Source organism: Macaca mulatta, chromosome 1 (assembly GCF_049350105.2).
Source record: "Macaca mulatta isolate MMU2019108-1 chromosome 1, T2T-MMU8v2.0, whole genome shotgun sequence".
Taxonomy (NCBI): Eukaryota; Metazoa; Chordata; class Mammalia; order Primates; family Cercopithecidae; genus Macaca; species Macaca mulatta.
The window spans coordinates 127,256,218-127,282,661 of record NC_133406.1 but is presented as its reverse complement, the minus strand read 5'-3'; the positions used below and the strand labels follow the sequence as shown (position 1 = coordinate 127,282,661).

Genomic DNA, 26,444 nt, shown 5'->3' with positions numbered 1-26,444 from the left:
ATCAGTAAATAAAACAGATTCTTGCCTTCAAGGAAATATTTATAGTACTGCTGTGGTATAAACAGTACTCATCAAATATTCCTCTGCTCCCCTGCTTTTCCCAGCATCCCTTACAGTTAGGTTTGGATCATGTGCTTACAGCAAGCTAATGGCCTATGAAGGAAATAACATGTATCATTTTTAGGCTGAGGAAGGTATAAGCTAATGTGCTCCCCAACCCTGTTATTACCTGTCACACAACCCCAGAGGTTAAATATTCCACACAGTTCAGCCACAAGATATAATTTGAGTCATTTTGGTTACTGAGTCTCATAGTCCATTTGTGCTGCTATAACAACATACCTAAGACGAGATAATTTACAAATAATAGGAATTCGTTTCTCACAGTTCTGGAGTCTGCAGAGTCCAGTATCAAGGCACTAGTAGATAATGCTTTGTTGCTGCATTTTCAGAGGGGCTGAAATCTCTGTCCTTACATGGAGGAAGAGACAGAAGGGGCAAACCCACCCCCTCAAGTCCTCTTCTAAAGCACTGAGAGTGGAGCCCTCAGGGCCTACCCTCTGAAGGCCCTACCTCTTAAAGAGTGTTGCATTGTAGATTAAATTTCAACATAGTTTTGGAGGAGACACAAACCATAGGATTCCACCCCTGAACCCCCAAAATGTATGTCCTTCTTACATACAAAATATAATCATTCCATCCCAATAACATCAAAAGTCTTAACTTGTTCCAGCATCAACTTTAGAGTCTGACTCTGAAGTCTCATCTAAATACCATCTTCATAAGATTTGGATGTGACCCAAGGTACAATTCATCCTGAGGCAAATTCTTCTCCAGTTGTGAGCCTGTGAAATCAAGTTGTGTGCTTCCAAAATACAATGGTGTACAGGCATAGGACAGACATTCCCATTCTAAAAGGGAGCAATAGGCAAGAAGAAATAGGTAACAGGTCTCAAGTAAGTCCAAAATCCAACAAGGCAAACTTTAAATCTTGAAGCTTCAGAAAAACAATCTTTGACTCTATGTGCCACCTTCTGGACACCCTGGGGTGAGGGTTGGGCCCCCAAAGCCCTGGATAACTGCATTCCTATGGCATCACTGGGCATAGCCCACGCTGCAGCTGTCCCTGACTGATGCTGCACACTGATGGCTCTCTAGGTTTTGGGTCTTGCTAGGGGTTGGGGGAGTGGAGTTGACCCTTCCCCATGGCCCCACTAGATACTCTCCTTGTCAGTGCTCTCCACAGTGACTTAACCCACAACTCCATTGGACATTGCCTAGTGGAGGTTCTCTGCAGTATCCCTGGCAGCTCTCTGCCCGGGCCCTGAGGCTTTCAGAGAGGGCCTTTGAAATCTAGGTGGAGGTAGCAATGCCTCCACAAGTGTTGCACTCTGCATGCCTGCAGAGCTGGCGCCACAAGGATCCCACTGAAGTTTACCGCTTGTGCCTCCTGGAGCAACAGCCCAAGCCTCACCTGGGCCCACTTGAACCACAGCTGGGGCAGCCAAGGAGTTCTGCACCTGAATGCAGGGAACAGACTTGAGGCAATATTGAGAGCCCCAAGGTCCCTCCTTTGAAGCCTTTCTTCCCTCAAGGCACTAGTACTCTGGGCCTGTGATGGGAGTAGCAGCCTCAGAGATCTCTGAAATGCCTTCAGGATCATTCTTCCATTGTCCTGAGAATAGCATCTGGCTTCCTTCTATCCCTATTAATCTTATCAAATAGCCACTTGGCCACATCCTTGGTATGCTTTCTGAAGTATGCTTTTACAACCCTGCCAGTGTTTAAATTAAAATGGAGACTTGACCAGAAAACTTCTTGAGCAGACAAAACCAAAGGCCTTAAAAATAACCTAAATCTCCATCCTGGCTAACACGTTGAAACCCTGTCTCCACTAAAAATAAGAAAAAATTATCCGGGCATCGTGGTGGGTGCCTGTAGTCCCAGCTACTTGAGAGGCTGAGGCAGGAGAATGGCTTGAACCTGGGAGGCGGAGCTTGCAGTGAGCCAAGATCACGCACTGCACTCCAGCCTGGGCGACAGAGCGAGACTCCGTCTCAAAAATATAAATAAATAAATAATAACCTAAATCTGGCTTAAACTGCAAAAACTTAAGTAGGGTAATTTCTGATGGTTCATGCTAGACAAAACTAAAACTTAACCCCAGCCATGATAAGTACGATTATGTGATTAGGGTCCTGCCAACAAGTACCTAAAAAAAGGAATTTTGTAATTGGAAGCCAACCAAATAATTTCTTTTGCTTCTCCATTTTCCCAATAAATACCTGACGTTTCATCATTGGAACACTAAACTTTTTTTAGTCTGGTGTTCCCCAACTCATGAATTGTATCTTACTCAAATAAACTCTTGTGCCTCAGATTTTTCTTTAACACCAGGCCGAGAAGTTTCCAAATCTTCTGCTTCCCTTTTAGTTCTATCTTTAATTCATTTCTCTCTTCTTACATTTTACTATAAGCAGTCAAAAGAAGCCACGCAGAACCTTCAACACTTTGCTTAGATAATTCTGCCAAATATCCTAGTCCATCACTCACAAGTTCTGCCTTTCATAAAATGTTAGGGCACAGAAACAATTCAGTTAAGTTCTTTGCCACAAGAATAGCTTTTCCTCCAGTTTCTAATACCATTTTCCTCATTTCTATCTAAGGAAGTATTGTATTTTAGTAGAGATAGGGCTTCGCCATATTAGCCAGGCTGGTCTCGAACTCCTGACTGTAGGTTATCCACCCATCTCTGCCTCCCAAAGGGCACGGTGGTTCACGCCTGTAATCCTAGCACTTCGGGAGGCCAAGGCAGGTGGATCACCTGAGGTCAGAAGTTCAAGACCAGCTTGGCCAACATGACAAAACCCCGTCTCTACTAAAAATTCAAAAAATTAGCAGGGCGTGGTGGCACACACCTGTAATCCCAGCTACTTGGAAGGCTAAGGCAGGACAACTGCTTGAACTTGGGAGGCGGAGGTTGCAGTGAGCACCACTGCACTCCAGGCTAAGCAACAAAGCAAGAGTATCTCAAAAAAAAAAAAAACAAAACAAAACCTGAGAATGGGTAAGGTATAAATAATAGAAATCTATTTCTTACAGTTCTGGAGGCTGAGATTTCCAAAATGAAGGCAACAATAGGTCTGATATCTAGTCTACTCTGTTCTAGTCTGATGTCTGTGCTTCCAATGGCTCCTTGTCCTCACATGGTGGAAGGGATGGAAAGGTAAAAAGAAATGCTGTGTAAAGCCTCCCTTGTAAAGCATTAATTCCATTAATGAGGGTGGAGCACTCATGACTTACTCACCTCATAAAGGCCCCACCTTTTAATAGTTAATATAACTTTGGGCATTAAGTTCCTACATGAATTTTGGAGGGGACACAAACATTCAAACCATAGCACTGAGTGAAGGTGAGGAGTTGAGCAACACTGAACTTTCACTGCTTGCCAACCTGTGCTAGATATATGACATGTGTGAGATATAAATGTTTGTTGTTTAAACCACTAAGGATTTAGGGTCTGACTGCTGCGATACTCAGTGTTAATTGCCCTGAGTAATACAATTCTTATTATTTATTTAGTACCTTTTATGTACTTTGCTATGCAAAGTAGTAGGCTGTGTGTAATAGCGATTTGTTACAATTCTGACAGTTGACTTCCCTTGCCAAAAACGAGTCATGTTCAGTATTCATTCTGAATTATGTTATCATCAATCTCACCAAATATGCTCAATGTTTTAAAAACAGTGGTTCTCGGCTGGGCGTGGTGGTTCACGCCTGTAATCCTAGCACTTTGGGAGGACAAGGCGGGTGGATCACCTGAGGTCAGGAGTTCGAGACCAGCCTGCCAACATAGTAAAACCCCGTCTCTACTAAAAATACAAAAATTAACTGGGTGTGGTGGCGGCCGCCTGTAATCCCAGCTACTCAGGAAGCTGAAGCAGGAAAATTGCTTGAACCCAGGAGGTGGAGGTTGCAGTGAGCCGAGATCGCACCATTGTACTCCAACTTGGGCAACAAAAGCAAAACTCAGTCTCAAAACTAAATAAGTAAATAAAATAAAAACAGTGGCTCTCAGAAAGAAAGAAAGAAACAGTAGCTCTAAATTTGATACAAATCTTGAAATTTTAGAGGGAAAAGAAAGATTTCAGGCTTATTCTAGAAGATTTAATTAGGTGAGACAATTAGGATGAGTCCTGAGTCTATGGTTGAGTATTTAATCTGCCTGATTTTCCCCAGAGGTAAAATTAGAGATAACACTTTGCTACTAATGTCACGTTATTGTAATGATCAAAATGAGTTGACTATATAAATTGTGAGACATATATATACAAATGTGACTATTCTCATTGAACCTGAACATTGATTTTTATCGTATCACACTTGTGCTTTAATAAAAGGAAAACATAATGAAAACCAGGTAAGGCAGTCCAAAATGTCTTCACATTCAGAGTCTGTCTCTGAATCACTTTTGACTCTGAATCAATGTCTGCATTTTCTTTTCTTTTTTTTTTTTGAGACTGAGTTTTGCTCTTGTTGCCCAGGCTGGAGTGCAATGGTGTGATCTCAGCTCACTGCAACCTCTGTCTCCTGGGTTCAAGTGATTCTCCTGCCTCAGCCCCCCGAGTAGCTGGGATTACAGGCATGTGCCACCACGCCCGGCTAATTTTTTGTGTTTTTAGTAGAGACAGGATTTCACCATGTTGGCCAGGCTGGTCTCGAATTCCGGACCTCAGGTGATCCACCCGCCTTGGCCTCCCAAAGTGCTGGGATTACAGACATTAGCCACCAAGCCCGGCCGATGTCTGTAATTTTCTTTTTTTTTTTTTTTTGAGACGGAGTCTCGCTCTGTCGCCCGGGCTGGAGTGCAGTGGCCGGATCTCAGCTCACTGCAAGCTCCGCCTCCCGGGTTTACGCCATTCTCCTGCCTCAGCCTCCCAAGTAACTGGGACTACAGGCGCCCGCCATCTCGCCCGGCTAGTTTTTGTATTTTTTAGTAGAGACGGGGTTTCACCGTGTTCGCCAGGATGGTCTCGATCTCCTGACCTCGTGATCCACCCGTCTCGGCCTCCCAAAGTGCTGGGATTACAGGCTTGAGCCACCGCGCCCGGCCGATGTCTGTAATTTTCTTTCTTTTTTTTTATTTTTTTATTTTTTAAAACCAGAACATTTATTGCATGACTAATCGTTGACATTCTTAAGATGAACTAGATGCTGCAACAGCTGCCCTCTTGGGTTTAGGTGTTGTTCCTTCACGGAATCCATGCCTGAATCTGCGGTATACAATTTTTAGGTGCCTCATTCGACCAGTTCCGGTGGTATTTCGTCTTTTAGCCTTGGCACTCCAGTTATACTTTCTCTTGCGCTTGGCAGGGTAGCCACATTTGCCACAGGTCGACTTCTGAAGGTGGTAGGCCTTAGAGCCACAGCGGCGGCACAATGTGTGCGTCTTATTGCGACGCTTTCCAAACGATGACGTTCCCTTCGTCATCTCGCTTCTGCAGCCGATGTCTGTAATTTTCAACGCAATATTACAAGTGTGGCCTCAAGAGCACTGGTGATATAGCATTCCTTAGGCAGGTCTTCAGGTCTTCACTTTTTTTTTTTTTTTTTTTTTTTGAGACAGTCTCATCCCTCCATCACCAAGGCTGCAGTGCAATGGCGTGATCTCGGCTCACTGCAACCTCCACCTCCTAGGTTCAAGCAATTCTCCTGCCTCAGCCTCCCAAGCAGCTGGGCTTACAGGTGCCTGCCACCATGCCCAGATATATATATATTTGTATTTTTAGTAGAGACGAGGTTTCACCATGTTGGCAGGCTGGTCTTGAACCCCTGACCTCAGGTGATCCACCTGCCTCGGCCTCCCAAAGTGCTGGGATTACAGGCATGAACCACCGCTCCTGGCCAGACTATTTTTATCTGAGTTTTTCTTTCAAGCCTCTGACATCCAGTCTGCAAGTTTTGATGCTAATACTTTCTTGATCTTACAGGAAGGTGTCAATGGAAGGTTTTCAGGCAACAAGTGGGATTAATATAACTTGCTTAAATGGTACTTAAATGAACAAACTGAAAGGGCTATGAATTTCAGTTTTCCAGTCATGCCACCGGGATTAACAGTCAATCAAGTTTGGGCATGAGTAGACAATGACAACTACAGCACAACGGCTGAGCAGAAGAAGCAACTGTAAGACATCAGTTTTAAAACACATCAGTTTTAAGACACATCTTGGCCAGGCGTGGTGGCTCATGTCTAATCCCAGCACTTTGGGAGGTCAAGGCAGGTGGATCACGAGGTCAGGAGTTCAAGACCAACCTGGCCAACATGGTGAAACCTCGTCTCTACTAAAAATACAAAAATTAGCCAGGCATGGTGGTGGGCACTTGTAATCCCAGCTACTTAGGAGGCTGAGGTAGGAGAATCGCTTGAACCCAGGAGACAGAGGTTGCAGTGACCCTAGATTGCGCCACTGCTCTCCAGCCTGGGCAACAGAGCAAGACTGTCTCAAAAAAAAAAAAAGACACATCTTGATTTCAGAGATATCACTATATATTTCTTGGGACAGATAAAATGCAGTAGTTATTTTATTAACACAAATAAAGGTATATAATAATAAGGCCCTGAGAACCTCAGCTACACAGGAACTGACAGATCATTCTTTCTTTTTTTTTTTTTTTTTGAGGCGGAGTCTCGCTCTGTCGCCCAGGCTGGAGTGCAGTGGCGCGATCTCGGCTCACTGCAAGCTCCGCCTCCCGGGTTCCCGCCATTCTCCTGCCTCAGCCTCCCGAGTAGCTGGGACTACAGGCGCCGCCACCACGCCCGGCTAATTTTTTTGTATTTTTAGTGGAGACGGGGTTTCATTGTGTTAGCCAGGATGGTCTCGATCTCCTGACCTCGTGATCCGCCCGTCTCGGCCTCCCAAAGTGCTGGGATTACAGGCTTGAGCCACCGCGCCCGGCCCAGATCATTCTTTCTTTTCCATCTCATTCTTAGCACTCTAATCCAAGCCTTTGTAATCTTAAATCTAGGACAAAGCAACAGAAGGATTTGGGGTATGGAGAAAAGAGAACTCATTTTGGTGTCTAAAGACCTGGATCTGACTCTCAGCCTTCAGTACTTTTAGGAGGTGAAGTCACTGCTCTGGGGGAAATATCTGATTCAGAAGGTTTTTGGGGGGGTATTTAATGTATGCAAAAGCACTTTGTAAACTGTAAAATCTCTATGCAGGAGGAAGAGAACTGGCTGCACTCCAGCCTGGGCGATAGAGTAAGAGTTCCGCCTCAAAAAAAAAAAAAAAAAAAAGACGGGAAGAGAACTAATATTTGTTGAGTGCCAGGAACTGGGCTGGGTATTTGGGCATTATCTTATTTGATCTGATGTAAATGCTAAGGCATATTATGTCTGGATAGTCACTTTGCTAGCTAATCTATTCTGTGGTGGGGTTTTATTTTTCTTCTTCTTCCTGAAATAACCCTTTCATTCCCTTAAACCTTAAAACAGAAATCTTCTTTAGTGATTGTTCGTATCACAAACAAGTTGATGACTATGAGCTCATGACAAAGCTGCAGCCTCTCACTCATTGTTGCCTTGTAGCAAGACACATTTGAAATAAGAGACCCTTAGGCTACCAGTGTGCTGTCTTCCCTGTGATTGTTCTATCAGAACTAGCCCCTGGGACCACGGCAGAAATTTTTTACTTATACTGGATAAAAATTCCAAAAATAGGCCTGGCGCCGTGGCTCACACCTGTAATCCCAGCACTTTAGGAGGCTGAGGCAGGCAGATCCACTTGAGATTAGGTGTTCAAGACCAGCCTGGGCAACATGGTGAAACCCTGTCTCTACTAAAAATACAAAAATTAGCTGGGTGTGGTGGCAGGCGCTTGTAATCCCAGCTACTCGGGAGGCTGAGGCAGGAGAATCACTTGAATCTGAGAGGCAGAGACTGCAGTGACCCAAGATCACGCTATTGCACTCCAGCCTTGGTGACAGAGCAAGACTCCATCTCAAAAAAAATAAATAAATAAAATTCCAAAAACAATCCAAGATGCATTAGACAATTTATACAGATTCAGGATTCAGGTGCACAAAAAGTTGACGTCCAAAAACTCTGGCCATAGAAACCAGAGATCCCAGTAACGAGATAATTTGGGGGCTGTAACTCTATTCAGCGGCAGAAAAGTTACTGGCAAGAAATTTAGTCCTAGGGAAGTATAAGTCAGGAACTCTTTTCCCATCCCCAAAGTCTTGATTACCTTTGAGACTTTTCTTTTGAGACAGGGTCTCACTCAGTTTTTTTGTTTATTATTGATTGATTGATTGACAATCCTGATTGATTGGTAGAACCACGGTCTCACCTTGTTACCCAGTTTGGTCTCCAACTCCTGGCCTCAAGCAGTCCTCCCACCTCACCTCCCAAAGTGCTGGGATTACAGGCATGAGCCACCAAGCAGAGCTGAGACTGACTCTTTGAACTAAAGACCTAGTCTCCTCATTATCTTCTAGCTGGAAGAATTGAGTCATTGAAATGAAGTGAATCTTAATCTAAAAGCTGGGGTTGTAGATCCTAGCTCAGAGGCTAGAGGGTATATGAGGCACATTATTGCACCAGGCAAGTGAAATGCTATCTTGGCCTATTAATAGGTGGGGGTAAGGTGGAGTGGTGGGGGCGGTATTAAAGCAATAAACTTTATTATGTTTCAGATGACCTCAGGATGGGGGGCAAATACCTACACAAATTTGAGGAGTCCCAAGACCCATCTCATGGCTACCATCTTAGGACCGTAATGTAATGTTTAATTTCTAACTCAATGTAACATTCATATCATTCTCTGATTATTTTATGTACATCTACATTAATTTCTCACTAAGATTTTAAGCTTGAGGACAGTAATCACATCTTACTTTAAAAAATATTCTGGGCCAGGCACAGTGGCTCATGCCTGTAATCCCAGCACTTTGGGAGGCCGAGGCAGGCAGATCACGAGGTCAGGAGATCGAAACCATCCTGGCTAACACGGTGAAACCCTGTCTCTACTGAAAATACAAAAAATTAGCTGGGCGTGATGGCGGGCTCCTGCAGTCCCAGCTCCTCAAGAGTCTGAGGCAGGAGAATGGCGTGAACCCGGGAGGTGGAGCTTGCAGTGAGCCCAGATCACGCCACTGCACTCCAGCCTGGGTGACAGAAGGAGACTCCGTCTCAAAAAAAAAAAAAAAAAAAAAAAAATTCTGCAGGCTGGGCACGGTGGCTCACACCTGGAATCCCAGCACTTTGGGAGGCCAAGGCAGGTGGATCACTTAAGGTCAGGGGTTTGAGACCAGCCTGACTAACATGGTGAAACCCTCATCTCTACTAAAACTACAAAAATTAGCCAGATTTGGTGGCACGCACCTGTTGTCCCAGCTACTTGGGAGGCTGAGGCAGAAGGATTGCTTGAACCCAGGAAGCAGAGGTTGCAGTGAGCGAGATTATGCCACTGCATGCCAACCTGAGCAACAGAGTAAGACTCTGTCTCAAAAAAAAAAAAAAAAAAAAATGCATGTATAATACCTAGCATAATTCCTTGTAAAACCCAGAAAATTTATTCTTTTTATTTTTTATTTTTTGAGACGGAGTCTTGCTCTGTTGCCCAAGCTGGAGTGCAGTGGCACGATCTTGGCTCACTGCAAACTCTGTCTCCTGGCTTCAAGTGATTCTCCTGCCTTAGCCTTCTAAGTAACTGGGATTACAGGCACGCAGCACCACACCTGGCTAATTTTTGTATTTTTAGTAGAGATGGGGTTTCACCGTGTTGGCTAGGCCAGTCTCGAACTCCTGACCTCATGATCTGCCCGCCTAGGCCTCCCAAAGTGCTGGGATTACAGGCGTGAGCTACCATGCCTGACCCAGAAAATTTATTAATGTCACCTCTTCCTATTTAACTCTGGCAGAGATTGTATCTTGTGTGATCTCTTTAAAGGTAAGGACCCAGATTACTTTTTGCCATCAACACATGTTTTTCCAAGAACCCAGCCGCTCCAGAAAATCTATTTTATTTGCAGAACTATTGCAAAATCTGACACTCCACTTCACTGGAATGCCCTTGTAATTGCCAAATGTTGTCTTGCCTCATGGAAATTCTTGGCCAGACCTATGGATTGCCAGACCTTGCAGCTGTTTACCCTTGAAGTCCAATTCTCCTATAATATCAAAACCAGTGACATTTCTTAATGACCTAATAAGAGTCGGCACTGAGCTAGTTGCCACTGAGGGTCTCAAGACATGATTGCTGCCCTTAAGTAGTTAAGAGTTTATATGAAGACAAACATGTATATTTCAATAGCATATTCAGACTTAAGTGATAATTTAGATAGAAGAGAAACAAAGGCGTGACACAGGGAAAAAAAAAAAAAGCCTATAAGGACTCACCAGAGGGAGACACATCAATTCTACCCTGTTGTTTTGTTGTTGTTGTTTTGAGCCAGTCTGTTGCCCAGGGTGGAGTGCAGTGGCGTGATCTCAGCTCACTGCAACCTCTACCTCCCGGGTTCAATCGATTCTCCTGCCTCAGCCTCCCAACTACCTGGGATTACAGACACCCGCCATCATGCCCGGCTAATTTTTGTATTTTTAGTAGAGATGGGGTTTCACCATGTTGGTCAGGCTGGTCTTGAACTCCTGACCTCAAGTGATCCAGCCACCTCATCCTCCCAAAGTGCTGGGATAACAGGGGTGAGCCACTGCATCTGGCCATTTATCTCTTGACCTGAAATTACTCAATGGCACCATTGAGATTTCTGCCTTGAAAATGGTCCACGTCTTTTTTTTTTTTTTTTTTTTTTGCGACAGAGTTTCGCTCTTGTTGCTCAGGCTGGAGTGCAATGATGCAATCTCAACTCACTGCAACCTCTGCCTCCTGGGTTCAAATGATTCTCCTGCCTCAGCCTCCTGAGTAGCTGGGATTACAGGCATGTGCCACCACGCCTAGCTAATTTTGTATTTTTAGTAGAGATGGGGTTTCTCCATGTTGGTCAGGCTGGTCTCGAACTCCCAACCTCAGGTGATCCGCCCACCTCGGGCTCCCAAAGTGCTGGGATTACAGGCGTGAGTCACCGCGCCCGGCCCGGTCCACCTCTCTTTACTGCTAATTTTATGTATTGGAGCCTGTACTCTGTCCATTTTGTTTTTAAGTTTTCTAGACCTGGAAAGCATGAACTGGTACCAGGTCACAAAGATACTATTTGTGTTGTCACAACTTATTCTCTTCCTCTAGGATGTTGGGACAGAATATGTGGGATTTCTACTCATCTTCATCTTTCTTCCGGGAATTGGTCTTCACCAAACATACTTTTCTTCTGAGATGAAGAAACTTTGTCAAAAGCAGTCTAATTCAGTCTGGCCAACATGGTGAAACCCTGTCTCTACTAAAATGTGTGTGTGTGTGTGTATATATATATATATATAAAAATTAGCTGAGCGTGGTAGCATGCACCTGTAATCCCAGCTACTGGGGAGGCTGAAGCAGGATCATCTGAACCTGGGAGGCAGAGTTTGCAGAGAGCTGAGATCACGCCACTGCACTCCAGCCTGGGCAACAGAGTGAGATTGTCTCAAAACAAAAAGACAGTCCAATAGCCACTGTCTCCTATTTCTTCACCTCATATTCCCTGCTCCCTTCTTAACCTTTCTACTTTGGCGACTTTATCTTTTTCCCTATGAGAATGAATGTCACCCCACTCCAAGTCTTCAATCAATGTGTTCTAAAAGGAGAGAAAGCCTAAGAGTATGAGTCAACTTTATTCCTGGTACTGAACTTTGTTTGTTCTCATGTTAGTTGCCCTAAGGAACAGGGAAGAGAAGCAAAAGGGAAGTGATTAACAGGTCAAACCTATTTGACTAATTTAAGAGATCAATTTAAAAGAAAATGATAACATACCAAACTTCTCTTGTATGCACATAAGGCATTACTAAGTATTTATTTTATGGTGCTTGACATGTTACAATTACCTTTTTTTCTCCTTTTTTTTTGAGACAGTCTTACTGTATTGCCCTGGCTGGAGTACAGTGGCTTGATCTTGGCTCACTGCAGCCACCGCCTCCCAGGTTCAAGCGATTCTTGTACCTCAGCCTCTCGAGTAGCTGGGACTACAGGTGACCGCCACAATGCCTGGCTAATTTTTGTTGTATTTTTAGTAGAGATGGGGTTTTGCCATGTTGCCCAGGCTGGCCTTGAACTCCTGACCTCAAGTGATCCGCCCATCTCAGCCTCCCAAAGCATTGAGATTACAGGCGTGAGCCATTGTGCCCAGCCACAATTGCCTTTTTTAACCTTGATGTTAGCTTTTTTTTTTTTTTTGAGATGGAATCTTACTCTGTTGCCCAGGCTGGAGTGCAGTGACGCAATCTTGGCTCACTGCAACGTCTGCCTCCCGGGTTCAAGTGATTCTCCTGCCTCAGCCCTCCAGAGTAGCTGGAATTACAGGGGCCCACCACCACACCTGGCTAATTTTTTTTGTATTTTTAGTAGAGACAGGGTTTCACCATGTTGCCCAGGCTGGTCTTGAACTACTGGCCTCAAGTAAGCTGCCCGCCTTGGCCTTCCAAAGTGGCGGGATTACAGGTACGAACCACCGTGCTGGGCCAGATGTTGGTTTCTTAAGCAAAAACAGAATCAGGATACCCCAGGAAGTCAACAGACATCTACCCGGTGGCCTCCTAGGTGAAAATGCTCTCCTTCAACTTACCAGGTGTGAGCACTATAACTGACCTGTCCTTCTATCTGGACTTTATATTATAATGATTTATGTCTGCACCTATGTCTCCATTAGAATGTAACCTCCTGGAGAAGATAATTCATTTTCTTGTTCATCTTTACTTCCATCTACATCATCAAGTGTTTCATGTACATGTTAATGTTCAAAAACATTTTTTTAATCAATCAATCAAACTTTGCCAAAGTGGTAGCTTGTCACTATTGCCTAGGTTTGTTGAAGTCTGCCACTCTTCATGCCAGCTAAGAATAATAACACAATAGCAGCTAACCTGTGAAAACCATGAACATAGAGATATGGCAAGGAGTCATGTTGGAAGAATATTCATCCAGACCCTTGCTGAAACAGACCCAGAAAATGGCTCTGTGGAATCACATCCAGAATGGAGCCTATGGAGAACACCCATATTCAACAACAGTGGCTGACTTTCAGTACCCAGCAGACAGCCTCTGAGAGATTTTGTTCTGTGTCTCACCCTCCTCTTATGCAGTGAGGGAAGGGAGACTCTCTAGGCCAGGCAGTAACCCTGAGAGGTTCCCTGACAGAGGATTGCTGAGAGACTGAGCAGATGCAATAGGAATGCCTCTGTTCTTCCCTCACTGCCTATTTTGGCCATCTCCCTGCTTTTAGACTTTGCAGTGGAGGGGCCAGAGGCTTGAGCCAAGTCAAAGATACAGGAGAAGGATCTGGAATCCACCTCAGTGGGTAGGGCCAATTAAGACAAGAGGGGTGTGCACAGAGGGAAATGTTCAGAAAACAAACCTCTCACAAGAATCTGGAGGTATAACAGGGCCAGGTCTTAATACTGAGTTGGTGGGGACTTCACTTTAATAGGTGAATGTTGGAAACAGGTGGGATATGGAAAGAAATCGTAATACCTTGATCACCAGCTTCTACCAGAGGGATCTTGTCTTTTATTGCTGCTGTCAGTACTTTGGGGCCTCATGAGTGAGCTTGGCTGACTAGAACCCTAGTTGGCCTTCAATGAAGAAAATTAGTAACTGTAGTTTGACTACCCTGATCTGCCCTACCCCTCTTTCCTAGCATCATCTAGAGAACACGCTAGGAAGAGGCTGTGGGTGTAATTGAGTGTATCCAGTGTTCTGTGTCCAGGTACCAGGAGCTCTGGGTCTACCTGAGACTCTTTCCATGTGGCTGAAAAGAGCTGGAAAGAGTGCGCCTTGATAGGCAGGGGCTCCAGTTCTCATTATGCTTTCCCAATGTGGCAGCTCCATAATGCTGGAAAAACTCTGTTCCCCCAGGACCCTCTTCCTCTTCTTTGTACTGTAAAGACGCAGGAGAGGAGTTTGTCCATACTGTTCTTTCTCTGTGATCTGCTGTGCAAGGTGTCATGTAGCACATGCAGGCAGTGAACATTCTTTCCTTGATTTTAAGCTCAGCAGTGACCCGGGGTTCAAAGGTTCTGGGGGTAACTGTCCTCCTTTAAGTCTTGGCTGCTCTACCTATTCTACCGTTATCTTTCACAAGTTTTTATCATCAGGAAACTCCCAAGCATTCTGGAAGCTCTGCATGCGAGTGAGAACCACTGCTGTTGCTGTTGCTGTAGCTGCCTGAATCTATGGCAAAAAGCCAAGAAAAAAAAATTGCTTCACACCATGTGCACTGACTCCCCTGCAACTGGCACCGCCAGGGTGTCTGCAGAGCTATGTAAATCTTTCTCCAAGCAGTCTGTCTCTTTGGTAGCTACAGAAACAGTGTTTGTTATCCTTTAGTTTTTGGTAGACAGGCAAAAATCTGATGGCGACAGTCTCTGTTTCTGAAGTTGGAGAGCCAATCAGCAAAACCTTCAGAAAGGAGAAGGCAGCTTCTGCCAGAGGGATCTTGTCTCTTATTGCTGCTTTCAATACTTTGGAGCCTCAGTGAGAGGACTCCCTATGAAACCATGGAATTAAAGTTGTCCTTTCAGATTTTAACCTTGAGATCAATGCACAGTGGGTCAAAGTATAGTTATTCAAAGTCTTAGTAAAAAGGTAAAATGGCTCCCTGGTAGGCAAGATTATGCTATAATCTTAAAATAGGCTCACACCTATAATCCCAGGACTTCGGGAGGCTGAGGCAGGCAGATCACCTGAGGTCGGGAGTTCGAGACTAGCCTGGGTGACACGGTGAAACCCCGTCTCTACTAAAAATTCAAAATTAGCTGGGCGTGGTGGCACATGCACGTAATCCCAGCTATTCAGGAGGCTGAGGCAGAAGAATCACTTGAACCCAGGAGGCAGAAGTTGCAGTGAGCCAAGATCGCGCCATTGCACTCCAGCCTGGGCAACAAGAGCAAAACTCCGTCTCAAAAAAAAAAAAAAAAATGTTTAGGAAGACAGAGTGTCTCAGAGGCAAATGCTGTTGGTGTTTATCCAAGTGTTTGTAGGTAAGAGGTTGCACTAGCCCGTTCCATTCTGGAAGTGGCTGCTTTGGAGTTGAATGGGTTTCAATCTATCATGGCCTGTAAATATTTATTAAATAGGCTGGGCACGGTGGCTCATGCCTGTAATCCCAGCATTTTGGAGGCCAAGGTGGGCGGATCACTTGAGGTCAGGAGTTCAAGACCAGCCTGGCCAACATAATGAAACCCCATCTCTACCCAAAAAAAAACACAAAAATTAACTGGGTGTGGTGGTGCACACCTGTAGTCCCATCTGTTTGGGAGGCTGAGGCAGGAGAATTGCTTGAACCCTGGAGGTGGAGGCTTCAGTGAGCCGAGATTGCACCACTGCACTCTAGCCTAGGTGACACAGTGAGACCCTGTCTCAAAAAAAAAAAAATTGTATTAAATAAAACAGACTTCCTTGTTTACTCTGTAAGCAACCTACTCTTACCATCTGACTTCCCTAGTGCTGCTAACAGAACATGAATGTTTTGACCCTTGGCCATTATAGTTTTCTACTTCTATTCAAAATTTTATGAATAAACTGGTATTCTGCTTTTGAATACCAGCCACTTGAGTCTGCTTTGGGAGATACATCCATAATCTATGCGTTAGCCGATTGGATTTCTAAGCCTATATGGCTGTGGACCAGAACCTCACCCTGGTGAATCACCAAGGTAAGACCATACGGCAGAGGAACGTTTGGGGTCCATAAAAACTCCCTGACTGGCTGGTTGTCTGTATCCTTCCTACTGAGACTTCTAAAGTTATCAGGCCTAGTGAAGATTATATCTATATTCGAGGAATAGCAGGATAAAATTGTGTTTGGGATTTTGGTTTGGAGTCAGAGAGACTTAGTGTACATCCTTCCATTTTTACCTTAAACAAATTGTCCAATATTTCTGTGCCTTAATCTTCTCATCTGTGAATTGAGGATAATGAGGATGTCTACTTCTTAGAATCATTAGAGAAAAAATGAAACAGCATGTTAAGTACTTCATGTAGTGCCTGACATAAATAGATGTTCAATAACCACTAATTTCTCCATGAGTAGAAAAACTCAAACTATTTTTTCCTCTTCTCTCACACAACAACCAACACAGAAGAGTTCTGTGACCACTTTGTGGGGGATTTTCCCCACAGACCCAGCAGGCAAGTGATTCTGCAACAGACACCAGCTGAATGTGGATGTCCTGTAATTTAATTCAATTCTGACACTACCTGGAGATAGCCTCAGAAACCACAGGTTGAGGACTGCCTTTCAGATTTAAACCTCAGTTCGTAAGATTGCCCCCAACTTCTGAGGCCAATTGCAAGTTACAGGTTGTTTTACCTCTGCTTCAGAGACTCCATGACCCCTTCCTTGAGTTTGATTAATTTACTAGAACAGCTCACAGAACTCAAGGAAACATTTACTTATGCTTACTGGTTTATTATAAAGGATATTATAGTCTGGGTGCCATGGCTGAAGCCTATAATCCCAGCACTTCAGGAGGCCGGGGCAGGTGGATCACTGGAGGTCAGCAGTTCAAGACCAGCCTGGCCAACATGGTGAAACCCCATCTCTACTAAAAATAAAAAAATTAACCAGGCATGGTGGCACATGCCTGTAGTCCCAGCTACTTGGGAGGCTGAGGCAGGAGAATCACTTGACCCAGGAGGCAGAGGTTGCTGTGAGCCAAGATTGTGCCACTGTACTTCAGCCTGGGTGACAGAGTGAGACTCTTGTCTTAAAAAAAAAAAAAAAAAAAAAAGGATATCATAAAGGATACAGATGAAGAGATGCATAGGACGAGGTACAGGAAAGGACACGGAACTTGCATGCCCTCCACAGGCTTGCCACCCTCTAGGAACCTTCATGTGTTCAACTATCTGGAAGTTCTCCAAACTCAGTTCTTTGGGGGTTTTATGGAAACTCCATTATGCAAGCATGATTGATTACATCTTTGGCCATTGGCGAGCAACTTAATTTTCAGCCCCTCTTCCCTCCCTGGAAGCTGGGGGCTGGGGCTGAAAGTCCCACCCCTCTAATTATGCCTTGGTCTTTCTGGTGACCAGCCCCGAGCCACCAGTAATCTTATTAGCATACAAAACTCATCACTTTGGAAACTGTAAGCCTTTTTTAGAAGTTGTAGGTCAAGAAATGGGGTTGAAAACCAAATATATGTATTAGAGTATCACACTCCTTTTTTATAGCTCTCACTAGATGCCCGGTATTGTGCTGAGCACTGATAAACTTGTCCAAAGTCAAACACTTGGCAAGTGGTAGAACCAGGAGTTGAACCAGGCCAAAGCTTATGTATTTGACTAGTGGGTTAAACTGTCTCTGACAGTTTAACAAATATAGCAAAACTTGCAGTTCCAAAGTGTTCTGTGCCTTTTAAAGGAATAGATTTGGAAGAATATATATTTATTCCTAAGTTTACTTGAAGCTCTTCTTTTGGAATTACCTGAGAAATCCGTGATATATTTTTTGAACATCCTTAACAAGGACAAATTTTTGTTCTTTAAGATTTGATCTTAATAACCACAACTTGCTTAGTGACAAGCACAGTAAATAAGGTGGAAAGTCATAATAGGTGTTTTAGTCCACTTTTTGTTGCTATAACTGAATCTGAGACTTGAGAATTCTTGAAGGACAGAGGTTTATTTTTTACAGTCTGGAGGCTGAGAGATTCAAGAGCATGATGCCAACATTTGGTGAGGCATCTTGGCATCATAGCAAGGCAGAGGGCATCAATCACATGGTGAGAGGGCAAGAGCATACATGTCACCTCAGGCCTGTCTTCCTCTACTTTTTTTTTTTTCTGTCTTTTTGAGACAGTGTCTCATTCTGTCACCCAGGCTGGAGTGCAATAGCGTGATCTTAGCTCACTGCAACCTCCACCTCCCAGGTTCAAGCAATTCTCCTGCCTCAGCCTCCTGAGTAGCTGGGATTACACGCATGTGCCACCATGCCTAGTTAATTTTTATTTTATTTTATTTTATTTTGAGATGGAGTAGTATCTCCTGAGTAGCTGGGATTACAGGCACATGCCACAATGCCTGGCTAATTTTGTATTTTTAGTAGAGACAGGGTTTCTCCATGTTGGTCAGGCTGGTCCAAAACTCCCGACCTCAGGTGATCCGCCCGCCTTCGCCTCCCAAAGTGCTGGGATTATGGCCGTGAGCCACGGTGCCTGGCCATTATTTGGTATTTTTAGTAGAGACGGAGTTTCACCGTATTGGCCAGGCTGGTCCGGAACTCCTGACTTTATAATCAGCCTGCCTCTCCTCCGAAAGTGCTGAGATTACAGGTGTGAGCCGCCACACCTGGCCCTCTTTGTCTTCTTTTAAAGCCAGTCACATCTTGGAGGCCCCACCCTGTTGACTTTACCTATTATCTAATCCTGATTACATCCCAAAGGCCCCACTTCTAATCAACATATGTGTTAGGGATTAAAGTTTGCAATACATAAAATTTGGGAGACACATTCATATCATAGCAATACGAAATACCGTCTTTGGTGGAAAAACATGTGGCTTAGAACGCAATTCTTTTTTTTGAGACAGAATCTCGCTCTGTCGGCCAGGCTGGAGTGCAGTGGCGCGATCTCGGCTCACTGCAAGCTCCGCCTCCCGGGTTCACGCCATTCTCCTGCCTCAGCCTGCCGAGTAGCTGGGACTACAGGCGCCCGCCACAACGCCCGGCTGATTTTTTGTGTTTTTAGTAGAGACGGGGTTTCACCGTGTTAGCCAGGATGGTCTTGATATCCTGACCTCGTGATCCACCCGCCTTGGCCTCCCAAAGTGCTGGGATTACAGGCGTGAGCCACCGCGCCCTACTAGAACGCAATTCTATGGTTTTGATGGAAGTAGCAAAATACTACATCACAAATCAGTATCTATTGTTGCTGACTTTACTTTCCTATCACATTAGCCTTGTATTAGATGAAGTAAAGAAATATGAGTTGCCGGGCGCGGTGGCTCACGCCTGTAATCCCAGCACTTTGGGAGGCTGAGGCGGGCGGATCACAAGGACAGGAGATCGAGACCATCCTGGCTAACACGGTGAAACCCCGTCTCTACTAAAAATACAAAAAAATTAGCTGGGCGCGGTGCCGGGCGCCTGTGGTCCCAGCTACTCGGGAGGCTGAAGCAAGAGAATGGCGTGGGCCCGGGAAGCGGAGCTTGCAGTGAGCGGAGATCGCGCCACTGCACTCCAGCCTGGGCAACAAAGCAAGACTCCGTCTCCAAAAAAAAAAAAAAAAAGAAAGAAAGAAATATGAGTTTATATTAGTAAATTAGGTTCTAGAAATGCATTAAATTGTTGTAACTAAAAATTAATTGATGGATAAAGCTTGGCTCACTGCAACCTCTGCCTCCTGGGTTCAAGCAGTTCTCTGCCTCAGTCTCCCAAGTAGCTGGGAGTATAGGCGCTCGCCACCACGCCCAGCTAATTTTTGTATTTTTAGTGAAAGCAGGGTTTCATCATCTTGGCCAGGCTGGTCTTGAACTCCTGACCTCGTAATCCACTTGCCTTGGCCTGCCAAAGTGTTGTGATTACAGGCATGAGCCACCGCACCCAGCCTGATAGATTTCTTTAAATTTTTAATATGTAATCACAAGGGGAGAGAATTCAGTTTGTTCTGTATTGTAGCAAGGGATAGGATAAGAAAAGTAGGTGTTGATATAGATTTTAGATCAGAATAAAAAAGAACTGTGTAATAGTGACCAAAAACTAAAAGTCATATGAGGTTTCAGCAAAAAGAGATTCCCCGTCACTTGAGGCATTCCTGCAGAAACAAACAGAAGGACAAAATAACTTATTTTTCCCCAACTTATTCTTTCTTCCCAAGAGACAGCTTAAGCCATGATGGAGCTGATGGCTGGTGGAGCCTTATCAGATCATATTTATCATCATTACCATCATCTGAAAGCAACCTTGAAGCACTCATAAGTGCTGTGAAGCTAGGGTGACTAATTTTCCAATTTGCCCAGGACAGAGAAATTTCCTGGTGTGTGGGACTTACTCCAGTTTTAGCATTGGGAATGTCCTAGCAAACTGAAAAGAGTTGATTACCTCTGAGCTGAGGGAGTTTTAAATAAAATGGGTCCGTTAAGACATGATTGAGACAAACATAAAAGATATGCAGAGAGTCAAACCTTTTTTGTTTGTTTGTTTGTTTTTGAGACAGAGTCTTGCTCTGTTGCCCAGGCGGGAGTGCAGTGGTATACTCTTGGCTCACTGCAGTCTCTGCCTCCCAAGTTCAAGCGATTCTCCTGCCTCAGCCTCCAGAGTAGCTGGGATTACAGGCATGCTATCATGCCCGACTAATTTTTGTAGTTTTAGTAGAGATGGGGTTTCACCATGTTTGCCAGGCTGGTTTCGAACTCCTGACCTCAGGTGATCCTCCTGCCTCAGCCTCCCAAAGTGCTGGGATTACAGGTGTGAGCCACCGCACCCAGCCTGTCAAACCTTCTTTGAACCAACATATGAATAAATGAAGGCATTAACTTTTCTCTCCCATGTGAGTGAAATTTGTAGATATTTGAAGCTTACTCTTCAAATGCCAACAAATGTATACTTACTAGATTTTAAATGTCCTGAGACACATTAAGTATAGTTCCCTATGATGTTTATCAAAGAATATAAAAGATAGATTTGCCTTTTTTGTTTGTTTTTTGAGATGGAGTTTCGCTCTTATTGCCCAGGCTGGAGTGCAATGGCACGATCCCAGCTCATCGCAACCTCTGCCTCCTGGGTTTAAGCGATTCTCCTTCCTCAGTCTCCTAAGTAGCTGGGATTACAGGCATGCGCCACCACACCTGGCTAATTTTGTATTTTAAGTAGAGATGGCATTTCTCCATGTTGGTCAGGCTGGTCTCAAACTTCTGACCTCAGGTGATCTGCCTGCCTCAGCGTCCCTAGGCATGAGCCACCGTGCCCGGCCTTTTTTTTGAGACAGAGTTTTGCTCTTGTTACCCAGGCTCGAGTGCAGTGGCGCAATCTCGGCTCACTGCAACCTCCACCTCCTGGGTTCAAGCAATTCTCCAGCCTCAACTACTGGAGTAGCTGGGATTACAGGTGCTCACCACCATGCCCAGCTAATTTTTGTATTTTTAGTAGAGATGGGGTTTCGCCATATTGGCCAAGCTGGTCTCGAACTTCTGACCTCAGGTGATCTGCCCACTTCAGCTTCCTGAAGTGCTGGGATTACAGGCCTGAGCCACCACGCCCGGTGATTTGCCTTTTTTGATAATATATCAGTAAGTAATGACAATTGGAATATAGGGCAATAAAGCAAAATAGTTAAGGTTTAAAGTATGACAGAGGTTGTTTTGAGCTTGCTTCTGTCAATTACTATACATGTAGCCTTTGCCAAGTTACTTTATCTGGGTTTTGGTTTTCTCAGCTGTAAACTGGGAATAATAACTACACTATTACATAGACTAGTGCCCAGTAGGCCATAATAAGCACCCAGTAAATAATAAATGGTAGGAATTTTATAATTGTTGTTAATAACTTCCAGAATTGTTGTCTGGGCTAAATAGCTGCAGTCTTGACCTCCCAGGCTCAAGTGGCAATCAATCCTCCCACCTCAGCCTCCTGCATAGCTGGAACTTTAGCCAAATGCCACTATGCCCAGCTATTTTTTTTATTTTTTAAATTTTTTTTTAGTTTTTGAGAGATGGGGTCTTACTATGTTACCCAGACTGGTCTCAAACACCTGGACTCAAATGAGCCTCCTGCCTTGGCCCTCCAAACTGCTGGGATTGTAGATGTGAGCCATCGTGCCCTGCCATGTGTGCTTTTTGATGGCTCATTTATATCTAGGCCCTAAACTGTATTCCAAATACTTGGGAGTTCTGGAATACCACACTACCTCTAAGTGCGGTATTATAAAAATTGATTAATCTGACATTTTTACCAGCAGTTTCAAGTTAAAATGTTCCTTTTCAAATATAATTTTACAAAGGCTCTTCTCTTTGTTCTACAACCCATTTTGTCCAAAAATTTCTTATTCTTCTCTTAATGTTCCTCAAATACGGAAGGACCACTTGGACACTGAACTTTGCTTTCTCAGGGAAGCCCAGAAGAAGAACATTCCTAAAGCACAAGAATGAGACTTTTAAGACAGTAATTGCTTTTCCCCTTTAACTTTACCCTTAATCTTATACTGAAAAAGCAGTAGATAAAGGGGCATGCATGATCCTAAAAGAGAAGGTGCTATGTGAATAAAGGAACGTGAAGGCACATTTGACACGGCTTGCTGACTTTCTCTACCCGTCTCTCTCCTCCACTTACCTGCAGAACTGACGATGCCACCTCAAATCTGTTGGTCACCATCCAATCAACTACACTCCTTACTTTAGGACTGGACACAGAGTCCCCATTAAAGTCATTCTCTTAAATCCATAGTACTCCCCTAAGGTGTTCCCTTAGAGAGAGTAGAGTAAATACTTCAGAAAAACAGATAAAGTCAAGAATACTGGCATTATTCACATGTCTATTTGAAAGTTGTGGATTTTTTTTAAATCTTGCCAGTCCAAAGTAAACCTATTTGAAAGTGACCACTGAGAGTTGGCCTCCTGTCTAAAGGTTTAGCTGTAAGTAAACAATCTAAAAAAAAAAAAAACTGAAGACCTTGTTTTTGTTTTTGATCACACTGTTCAAAGAAGGTTTTTTGTGGGTAAAAGTTCACTAGGCTGAAATAATAGAAACATTGGAGAGTGGAATATGACCTTTACCCTTAAAGCAGGGGGCCTTAGTTTATTTTTGCTAGCCTCCTTCATGGGAGAACGTGGACACTGCTTGTCTCGCTTCTCAGAATATTTTGCAAGTTGATCGGCCGGGCATGGTGACTCACGCCTGTAATCCCAGCACTTTGGGAGGCCGAGGCGGGCGGATCACGAGGTCAGGATATCAAGACCATCCTTGCTAACACTGTGAAACCTCATCTCTACTAAAAATACAAAAAAATTAGCCGGGCGTGGCAGCATGTGCCTGTAGTCCCAGCTACTCGGGAGGCTGGGGCAGGAGAATCACTTGAACTCGGGAGGAGGAGGTTGCAGTGAGTCGAGATCGCGCCGTAGCACTTCAGCCTGGGTGGCAGAGCAAGACTCCATCTCAAAAAAAAAAAAAAAGATTATTTTGCAAGTTGATATTTGATATGAGGAGAACCAACTGAAGATAATATGTTAAGCAGTTGGGCATCTATCTAGGTCTAGGAAAAGGGAACAAATTTCAGAAGGGCTGGTCTTCACTTGACAAATAACCTCCCAAATCATCTGTAATGATTAAAAAGCAAAAGGAGGCTGGGTGCGGTGGCTCATGCCTGTAATCCCAGCACTTTGGGAGACCGAGGCAGGCAGATCACAAGGTCAGGAGTTTGAGACCAGCCTGGCCAACACAGTGAAACCCCATCTCTACTAAAAATACAAAAATTAGCCGGGTGTGGTGGCATGTGCTTGTAGTCCCAGCTATTCGGGAGGCTGAGGCAGGAGAATCACTTGAAACCCGAAAGGTGGAGGTTACAGCAAGCTGAGACCACGCCATTGCACTCCAGCCTGGGTGACAGAGTGAGACTCGGTCTCAAAAAAAAAAAAAAAAAAAGCAAAAGAAGGCGGGGTGCAGTGGCTCACACCTGTATTCCCAGTACTTTTGGAGGGAGAGTCAGGTGGATCACCTATGTTCAGGAATTTGAGACCAGTGTGACCAACATGGTGAAACCCATCTCTATTAAAAATACAAAAAATTAGCCAGGCGTGGTGGCACACACCTGTAATCCCAGCTACTCGGGAAGCTGAGGCAGGAGAATCGCTTGAACCCGGGAGGCGGAGGTTGCAGTGAGTCGAGATCGCGCCATTGCACTCCAGCCTGGGTAACAAGAGTGACTCTCTGTCTCAAAAAATTAAAATAAAATAAAAAAATAAGTAAAAATAAAAAGCAAAAAGTAAGAGGAATTTTTCCACTCCCATGGTTCTGTATCTATCTTGCTACAGATTGCTATAAAAACCACCCAGAAGCCGGGCGCAGTGGTTCACGCCTGTAACCCCAGCATTTTGGGAGGCCAAGGCAGGCAGATCACGAGGTCAAGAGATTGAGAATATCCTGGCTAACACAGTGAAACCCCATCTGTACTAAAAATACAAAAACTTAACTGGGCGTGGTGGCACGTGCCTGTAATCCCAGCTACTTGAGAGACTGAGGCAGGAGAATCCCTTGAACCGGGAGGCAGAGGTTGCAGTGAGCTGAGATGACGCCACTGCACTCCAACCTGGGCGACAGAGCAAGACTCCGTCTCAAAAAAAAAATAAAAGAGAAACCACCCAGAACTGAAAAAGAGAATACAGCTATTCTGACCCATCCTCTGATTTAAACCTTACTTTTGAACCTTTATTCAAGAGATAGCAATAAGAACTTAATCCTTCATTACTGAGACTCTAAGGGAGGTCAAAATTACAATTTCAGGAGTATAAAGCTAATTATTAATACATGCCCATGAGTTTGCCTGTGTGTTTTGGTTGGGGCAATGATAGGTCCTAAATTATCTGCAAAGGTCCAGATTTCGTATTTTATTTCATAAGTCCTTTATTCCTCAGATCATGAAGTTCAGAAAATTTTCAATTGGAAACTATGATTATTTGAGTTATAGTCTCATAAGCTCTATTAACAATAATGATAAACATGACTGGGTGTGAAGGCTCATGCCTGTAATCTCAGCACTTTGGGAGGCCAAGGAGGGTGGATCACCTGAGGTCAGGAGTTTGAGACCAGCCTGGCCAACATGGTGAAACCCCATCTCTACTAAAAATACAGAAATCAGCCGGATGTGGTGGCATGCGCCTGTAATCCCAGCTGCTTGGGAGGCTGAGGCAGGAGAATGGCTTGAACCTGGGAGGCAGAGGTTGTAGTGAGCTGAGATCCTGCCACTGCACTCCAGTCTGGATGACAGTGCGAGACTCCGTCTCAAGTAAATAAATAAATAAATAATGATAAACAAAGCTGTTTTAGGCTAAGGAAAGGCTGTTGAAGAGCAAATAGTCATCTTCCAGCCCATTATAACATTTTACCAACATAGTAACAGTCATATCCCCTATGTGGTTTTAATGCATACTAAAAGAATAGGGGGCCGGGCGTGGTGGCTCAAGCCTGTAATCCCAGCACTCTGGGAGGCCGAGGCGGGCGGATCACGAGGTCAGGAGATCGAGACCATCCTGGCTAACACGGTGAAACCCCGTCTCTACTAAAAAAAATACAAAAAACTAGCCGGGCGAGGTGGCGGGCGCCTGTAGTCCCAGCTATTCGGGAGGCTGAGGCAGGAGAATGGCGTAAACCCGGGAGGCGGAGCTTGCAGTGAGCTGAGATCCGGCCACTGCACTCCAGCCCGGGCGACAGAGCGAGACTCCGTCTCAAAAAAAAAAAAAAAAAAAAAAAAAAAGAATAGGGGCCGGGCATGGTGGCTCACGCCTGTAATCTCAGCACTTTGGAAGGCCGAGGTGGGCAAATCACGAGGTCGGGAATTCCAGACCAGCCTGGACAACATGGTGAAACCCCATTTCTACTAAAAATACAAAAATTAGCCGGGTGTGGTGGTGCACGCCTGTAATCGCAGCTACTCGGAGTAGCTGAGGCTGAGGCAAGAGAATCACTTGAACCTGGGAGGCGGAGGTTGCAGTCAGCCAAGATCGTGCCATTGCACTTCAGCCTGGTCGAGAGAGCGAGACTTTGTCTCAAAAAAAAAAAAAAAAAAAAAAAAAAGAATACCACTTAGCATGACTACTGCTAGAATTAGTCTCTCTTAGTCTCTCGCCTTACTCTAGTGTAGGTGGAGGGTTATCATTTTATGTCCCTTCTGAGTTATCACCCTAGTACTTGGAAATTGCATGCTGTTCCCGGGTACCTAGTACATCATATGCTCCCCGCCAACCATCTGCTCCATCATGGGTCCCCCACTCACTTAATTGCAGATCACGGCCCCAAACTCCTGGACGCACTTCTTTTGTAGGATATTATTCCCCGTGATGGGTGTAGCGTAAGAGTAAATGTGAGGCAAGGCACAGTTTTCTTTAGTTCTTCATCCCCTTATTCTCTACACCTTCACCACATAAGGTAGTAGTATAAGTCTATTAGACTTAGTGAATGGTTGAAGTAACTGAAGGAAATAATACTTTAGGAAGAGGGAAAAATTAAACATAACACAATCTGCTCTGGTTGCACAATTATAGTGCATTTGATAGGTAGGAGCTCTATTTAAACTGTCTTCCTAGAAATCCCATCAATACTTTCACTTAATCTCATTCATTAGGAACTTAGACTCATGGCCACACA

At 44.5% G+C, this 26,444-nt stretch overlaps 1 protein-coding gene and 1 long non-coding RNA gene across 2 annotated transcripts in view; one reads left to right on the top strand and one right to left on the bottom strand.

The window, feature by feature from the left end:
• LOC107000324 (uncharacterized) overlaps nucleotides 1-26,444 on the top strand; it is a 72,958-nt gene that overhangs the window by 33,367 nt on the left and 13,147 nt on the right. The window lies entirely within an intron of this gene.
• Nucleotides 5,125-5,502, bottom strand: LOC114671097 (large ribosomal subunit protein eL37). The gene has a single exon (XM_028830318.2). The coding sequence runs from the start codon at nucleotides 5,489-5,491 to the stop codon at nucleotides 5,198-5,200; it is 294 nt and encodes a 97-aa protein (XP_028686151.1). The 5' UTR covers nucleotides 5,492-5,502; the 3' UTR covers nucleotides 5,125-5,197.